The 7500-nt window shown below is 45.9% G+C and overlaps 1 protein-coding gene across 2 annotated transcripts in view; it reads left to right on the top strand.

Moving 5' to 3' along the window:
* The window catches only part of atp8b2 (ATPase phospholipid transporting 8B2), a 66239-nt gene that overhangs the window by 32588 nt on the left and 26151 nt on the right, over positions 1-7500 (top strand). For both annotated transcript variants that reach the window (XM_042105659.1, XM_042105658.1), the window contains 5 exons: positions 58-254; positions 1926-2134; positions 3319-3350; positions 4617-4785; positions 5479-5667. In XM_042105659.1, coding sequence (XP_041961593.1) covers positions 58-254; positions 1926-2134; positions 3319-3350; positions 4617-4785; positions 5479-5667 — 796 coding nt within the window. The remainder of the gene's footprint in view (positions 1-57; positions 255-1925; positions 2135-3318; positions 3351-4616; positions 4786-5478; positions 5668-7500) is intronic.

The following is a 7500-nucleotide window of genomic DNA, read 5'->3' as shown; positions in this document are numbered from 1 at the left end:
ACACACACACACACACACCATCATTCACTAACACACCCCTCTCTCTGTCCCGGTCAGATCTTTGGCTTCCTGGTGTGTATGGGGGTGATTCTGGCCGTGGGCAACGCTGTGTGGGAGCGGGAGGTGGGCACCTTGTTCCAGAGCTTCCTGCCCTGGGACCCGCCGGTCAATGGCTTCCTGCTCTCGGCCTTCCTGTCCTTCTGGTCCTACGTCATCATCCTCAACACCGTGGTGCCCATCTCCCTCTACGTCAGGTACACACACACACACACGCAGCTGACGTAGCACACACAACTCCGGACACACGGATATCCCTACATTGCACTCGATCTTATCAATGAAAACAATCCTGGGTCTAATTTGATTTACAGAGAGAGGAGAGAGAGGGAGAGAGAGAGAGAGACAATCTGTACAGATATATGTAAGATATTCAGATGGATTACATTACATTACATTACATTTAGCAGACACTTCTTGACCAAAGTGACTTACATATTATGTCAGCTATATTACAAGGGATCACATTGTCCCCGGAGCTGGGAGCGTGGTTGTTAATTTGTTATAGTGTAATTGAGTACTAAGTAAGGAGAGAAAAAGAGGAGAAGAGACTTGTCTGGTCACGCTTCATTCAATACGTTCCCATTCAGTCTTGGTGCTCCACCATACAAGTGGAGAACTCGAGTGTGAACTCCTCTGAGTCCAGGAGCCCTAGAGAGAGTTCATAACCCACCTGTCTGGCCACCTGCAGAAATTAGCACTCATTTGTCCCTGACACTCGTTAATTAGGAATCTCAGAATTAATCAGCAGTGTGTGTGCGTGTGTGTGTGTGCGTGCGTGCGTGCGTGTGTGTATGTGTGTGTGTGCGTGTGTGTGTGTGTGTGTGTGTGTGTGTGTGCATTAATGAACACAAGAGGTCATAATGCTTCATTCTCATGAAGGCCCCCAGTCACCTCTGTTCTCCCTCCTTACTTCTGACTGGCTGTGATCTGCTATGATGCAGCATCAATGAGCAGCTTCCCCCTACTCTGTGTGGGATGGATTCAGCAGTGTGTGTGTGTGTGTGTGTGTGTGTGAGAGAGAGAGAGAGAGAGAAAGAATGTATGTGTGTGTGTGTGTGTGTGTGTGTATGTGTGTTTGTTTGTTTGTTTGTGTGCGTGTGTGTGTGTGTGTGTGTGTGTGTACTTGGCTTATCAGTCTGTGCGAGTAGAATTCATAGTTATTTATGTCCATTTTTGACCTGCTGTTCTTTGGCTCGTTGTGTTGCCCTGTTTGTTTTGCTTGTTTGTTTGTTTATTTACTCATTTTTGTTTTGTTTGTCCATGTTTTCAGAGCTCCCTTTGCAGGTAAGAAGTGGCCCCCCCTGCCCCCCCCACTCCTCCCCTCGCTCTCTCTGTCCCTGTCACTTACCCAGAGAATAACCCCCTTTACTCCCGACCCAGAGAATAACCCACTTAACTCCCGACTAAGCCGCCCCTAAACCAGACCCCAGTGTGACACATTAACTCTGCAGCCAGACTGACTTCGCTCACCTTGCGTGACTCTGTGTGTGTGTTGGGGTCCAAAGGTTTGTGTGTGTTGGGGTTTGTGTGTGAGGTGTTGGTGGTGGCGCGTGTTATGTGAATGTGAGGAAGCTTTTTGGGGATTGCATGGGTGAACTGTTTGTGGTGGCAGATCTACCTTATCTATCTATCTATCTATCTATCTATCTATTTATCTATCTATCTATCTATCTATCTTTCATCCCCTCTGTGTCTACCCATCTGGCTTTCTATCTCTCATCTATATGTTTATTGATTTGCAAATAAAATGGATTTGTAAAGCATCTCTCTGTCCTTCTCCTATTCCCTCTCTCTCCTTGTGTGTGTGTGTGTGTGTGTATGTGTGTGTGTGTGTGTGTGTGTGTATGTGTGTGTGTGTGTCACAGTGTGGAGGTGATCCGGCTGGGCCACAGTTACTTCATCAACTGGGACCGGCGGATGTTCTGTAGCCGTAGCAACACGCCAGCAGAGGCACGTACCACCACGCTCAACGAGGAGTTGGGCCAGGTGGAGTACATCTTCAGCGACAAGACCGGCACGCTCACGCAGAACATCATGACCTTCAACAAGTGCTCCATCAACGGCCGTGCTTATGGTACACACACACACACACACACACACACACACACACACACACACACACACACATACACACATACACACACACAGTCTCTCACACACACACATACTCACACATACTCACACACACTTTTGTGCTTACAGTTTTTCTCAGTCGCTTTGGTGCTTTTCTCACATCACTATTAACATTTGCACAGCAGTTAGTGCATTAGTAACAATTAGTGCAAACTGCAAAACCTAGTGGATAACCTGCAAAAGCATGTCACTTGCTCAAAATGGATAGTCCATTCCTCAAAAGCAAGTCTTCATGTCAATGAAACTGCCAGTGTCATCAAAATGAGAAGTCTTGACACCATCGTTTATGAACAAGATAGTCAAATGGCTTTGTCATGTTTTCATTATGACAGTTTATTCTCTCAGTGTTTTCCAATGCAAAAAATTGCTGTAGTTAGGGGAGTGAGTACAAGACACTGAATATGTACGTTTCGTGTTATAAAACAGCAGAGAATTGTACGAAAGCAACTAAAACATGTCCAAAAGCATTTGCAATTTGTTCAGAGGAAAGAGAAATTGCTACTATGATGTGCACAAATGACTAAATGCTGTGGAGGTTGAACTATAAGTTATGAGTTATCTGAGAAAAGCACCAAAGCGACTGAGAAAAACTGTAATTGGAAGAACCTGCAGGCGAGGTTTTACTCAGAAGGTAATGATCTCCTCACTAATGGTGGCATTGCTATAGATGTGTGATATAGTGGTTTACACAGGGCAGTTTGGCCACTTTTCCTTGTGTGATATAGTGGTTTACACAGGGCAGTTTTGACACTTTTCCTTGTGTGATATAGTGGTTTACACAGGGCAGTTTTGACACTTTTCCTTGTGTGATATAGTGGTTTACACAGGGCAGTTTTGACACTTTTCCTTGTGTGATATAGTGGTTTACACAGGGCAGTTTTGACACTTTTCCTTGTGTGATATAGTGGTTTACACAGGGCAGTTTGGCCACTTTTCCTTGTGTGATATAGTGGTTTACACAGGGCAGTTTGGCCACTTTTCCTTGGAGTCCAGTCTACAGTGCTCCAGAAGAGTCTGCCAATATCATGAGTCACACATAATCCCATACAACTAATAGTCCCCCTTCTTGACTGTGTGTGTGTGTGTGTGTGTGTGTGTGTGTGTGTGTGTGTACTATTTCCTCAGGTGATGTTGATCCTGTTGGCGCCCAGGGCAAGGTGAGAGGTGCTCTTTTCATACCTGCTTTTTTGTGATGGCCCGCAGACATTTAACACATGCAGAGTTCTTACAGTGTTTCCTTGGTGCATTTCTCAAATTGAAATTGAAATCAACTCAAAACTACTAGTTCTAGTGACTAGATGATGTGGAAGTTGAACTAGTACAGTACATGTAGTTTTGAAAATTTATTTGAGATTCTAGTCAGATGTGCACATAATACAAGTAATTTCTCATTACTTCGAACAAACAGGAAATGCTTTCACACATCCATGCAATTGCTTGTGTACAAATGTCTGCTGTTTTTACAGTATCAATTGTTAGTCACGTTATACAGTTCTTTAATGTCCTCCCCCCCAAAACATGTAGGCATTAGTTCAATGCTTGCATCATGACCTTCAATGCAAGTGTTGAATCAGTTGTCATATGTAATCTGTCAAGTATAAGTTTGACATTTCGATTACAATACTTTTGGAAAGAGTTGCTGTACTGTAAAACTGTCTGGTCTTTCTTTCCTGTATGACATGGTCAGGCAATAAACTGTGGTACATGCAGTACTGTAAAAGTATACAATACATATGACTCCTGTCTGATCTCATGCAGTACTGTAAAAGTACACAATACATATGACTCCTGTCTGATCTCATGCAGTACTGTAAAAGTACACAATACATATGAATCCCGTCTGATCTCATGCAGTACTGTAAAAGTACACAATACTGTACACAAGAATCCTGTCGGATCTCATGCAGTACTGTAAAAGTATACAATACTGTACACAAGAATCCTGTCTGATCTCATGCAATCTACACATGCAGTAATGTGTAACTGTTTACTGTTGGAATTGATATATGCTAGACAGGACAAAATACAGCCTTGTGCATTTTCATAAGAGTAAACTGTTTACTGACATCATGGCTGAGTATTTTGACTTCCTTGTTCATAACAGTGACACAGGAGCTTTTCATGCTGATACCACTGACATGTTGATTGGTATAATACATATTTTCATTCTGATACCACTAACATGTTGATTGGTATAATACATATTTTCTTTAGAGACATAAACTCCTGTGTGGTGCAGTTTGCACAAATTATTTTGAGAAAGGCACTTGCTGTTGTGTAAACCACTAAGAGAAACTCATCACTCTCTTACTTATTCTTTTCCTTCTCTCTCTCTCTCTCTCTCTCTGTCAACCCTTCCCTCCTGACTCCATACTCTCTCTCTCTCTCTCTACACCCCCCCCCCCCCCCCCCCCCCCCAACAGAGGCCGCAGCCCCTGGACTTCTCCGTGTGGAACCCGCTGGCTGACGGGGGTCTGTGTTTCTATGACGCCTCTCTGCTGGAGGCTGTGAAGACGGGCGAGCCGGCCGCTCACGAGTTCTACAGGCTGCTCTCCCTGTGCCACACCGTCATGAGTGAGGAGAAGAGAGAGGGTGAGTACTGGGGGGGGGGGGGGGGGGGGGGTGGAGAGAGAGGGTGAGTACTGGGGGGGGGGGGGGGGGTGGAGAGAGAGGGTGAGTACTGGGGGCGGGGGGGGTTGGAGAGAGAGGGTGAGTACTGGGGGTTGGTTAATTGACCAGCTTGGTGGTTAATTGACCAGCTTGTTATACACATATTCAGACAGAGAGAGAGGGAGGAGAGGGCAAAAGGAGAGGGCAAAAGAGAGAGGGAGGAGAGGGCAAAAGGAGAGGGCAAAAGAGAGAGGGAGGAGAGGGCAAAAGAGAGAGGGAGGAGAGGGCAAAAGAGAGAGGAGAGGGCAAAAGAGAGAGGAGAGGGCAAAAGAGAGAGGGAGAAAAGAGAAATCATCTCCACTGCATTAATTCATTCAAATCTGTTTGTGCCTTTGTCCATTTGTCCTTCCTTCTGTCTCTCCAGCCCTCTCTCCCTCCCTCCCTCCCTCGCTCCCTCGCTCTCTCCCTCGCTCTCTCCCTCGTTCTCTCCCTCCCTATCTGTTTTCTACACTATCTGCCTTCCTCTGTCCTTCTCTCTGCCCTCCCCTCTCTCTCTTTGTCTCTCTCTCTCTCTGTCTGTAGAGGCGTTGGTTTATACGGCTCAATGTGTGTGTGTGTGTGTGTGTGTGCGTGCGTGTGTGTGTGTGTGTTCTCTCTCTCTCTCTGTGTCTGTAGGGGCGTTGGTTTATAAGGCTCAATCTCCGGACGAGGGCGCTCTGGTGACCGCTGCTCGGAACTTTGGTTTCGTATTCCGCTCTCGCACGCCAGGCACCATCACCGTGCACGAGATGGGCCGACCCGTCACATACACACTCCTCGCCATCCTCGACTTCAACAACATCCGCAAGAGGATGTCCGTCATAGGTAAACAACACAACACAACACACACACACACACACACACTCACACACACACTCACACACACACACACTCACACACACTCACACACACACACACACACACACACACACACACACACACACACTCACACACACCCACACACACACACACACACACACTCACACACACACACACTCACACACACACACACACACACACACACACACAAATGATACACAATACATTACTGATGTCACATACAGTTGTCAGTTTCTGACCTGAAACAAAGTAAATGTACTATTCACACGCTCATTTCCTATGTGGCCATTTTTAAAACCCTGTTTGGACTGGACTGAATGGAGGTGTGAGAAATGCTAATAGATCACAGCTACATTTCTTTCCTGAAAGGCCGCTCTCTTTGAGTTTACCGTGTTCGCTTCATGTGAAGTAAATAGGTTACAGAAACACACATACACACAAACACAGATACACACACACACACACACACACACACACACACACACTACAGACGCAGCTGCATGTGCATCGGTGCACAGCACTCTTCACTCTTGAGCTCTCTCCATCAGTCGTGACTCTGCTAACGGGATAACGGGAGTTTAGAAACACACACACACACACTCTCCATCAGTCGTGACTCTGCTAACGGGATAACGGGAGTTTAGAAACACACACACACACACTCTCCATCAGTCGTGACTCTGCTAACGGGATAACGGGAGTTTAGAAACACACACACACACACTCTCCATCAGTCGTGACTCTGCTAACGGGATAACGGGAGTTTAGAAACACACACACACACACTCTCCATCAGTCGTGACTCTGCTAACGGGATAACGGGAGTTTAGAAACACACACACACACACTCTCCATCAGTCGTGACTCTGCTAACGGGATAACGGGAGTTTAGAAACACACACACACACACTCTCTATCAGTCGTGACTCTGCTAACGGGATAACGGGAGTTTAGAAACACACACACACACACTCTCCATCAGTCGTGACTCTGCTTGAGGATAAGTAAGGGATAATGTATAGAACGCCGGTCATTATGGGGAAAATAAGTCCTGACAGGGCGAACTGGACCCCGACGCGCCAGCGGAGGGACTTATTTTCCCAATAATGACCGGCGTTCTATACATTATCCCGCTTATTATACGGCTACTTGCCAAAACGAAAAAATAAACTCCACGATATGTCTCTTTACACTTATTTGTTACCGTTTCGTCGTGGCTTTTGCTGAGAAACAAATAGTTCGCAACACACGCTGAACTTGAATCAAACATTCTTTAGAACACAGCTGATCAACCGTCTGCTTTCACTTGTGAATGAAGTTCCAATGCAAGAAGTGACCGGAATACTTGCGGAGTGATATGATCAGCAGCACAAAACCCGTTGCCATTGACAGCGGTAATTATAAGTTTGCAGCGGTAATTACATGAATTTATTTTACCGTAGAACGTTGGGAAATCCCATTCAAGTCAATGGAGCGTTCTACTAGCATTGTGAAGAGCCGTATAATAACAGGAGTTAAGAAAATCACTGAAACAGAAATAGCCAGAAAAAGAGAACAGGTGTGTGTGGAGCAGAAAGAGGAACTGGGAGAACACACACACACACACACACACACACACACACACACACACACACACACACACACACACTCGCACGCTTGCACACACACATACACATACACACACACACACACACACACACACACACACACACACACTCGCACGCTTGCACACACACATACACATACACACACACACACACACTCTCCATCAGTCGTGACTCTGCTAACGGGATAACGGGAGTTTAGAAACACACGCAC

Source organism: Alosa sapidissima, chromosome 10 (assembly GCF_018492685.1).
Source record: "Alosa sapidissima isolate fAloSap1 chromosome 10, fAloSap1.pri, whole genome shotgun sequence".
In the NCBI taxonomy this organism is placed as follows: domain Eukaryota; kingdom Metazoa; phylum Chordata; class Actinopteri; order Clupeiformes; family Clupeidae; genus Alosa; species Alosa sapidissima.
This window is presented reverse-complemented; position numbering and strand designations above follow the sequence as displayed.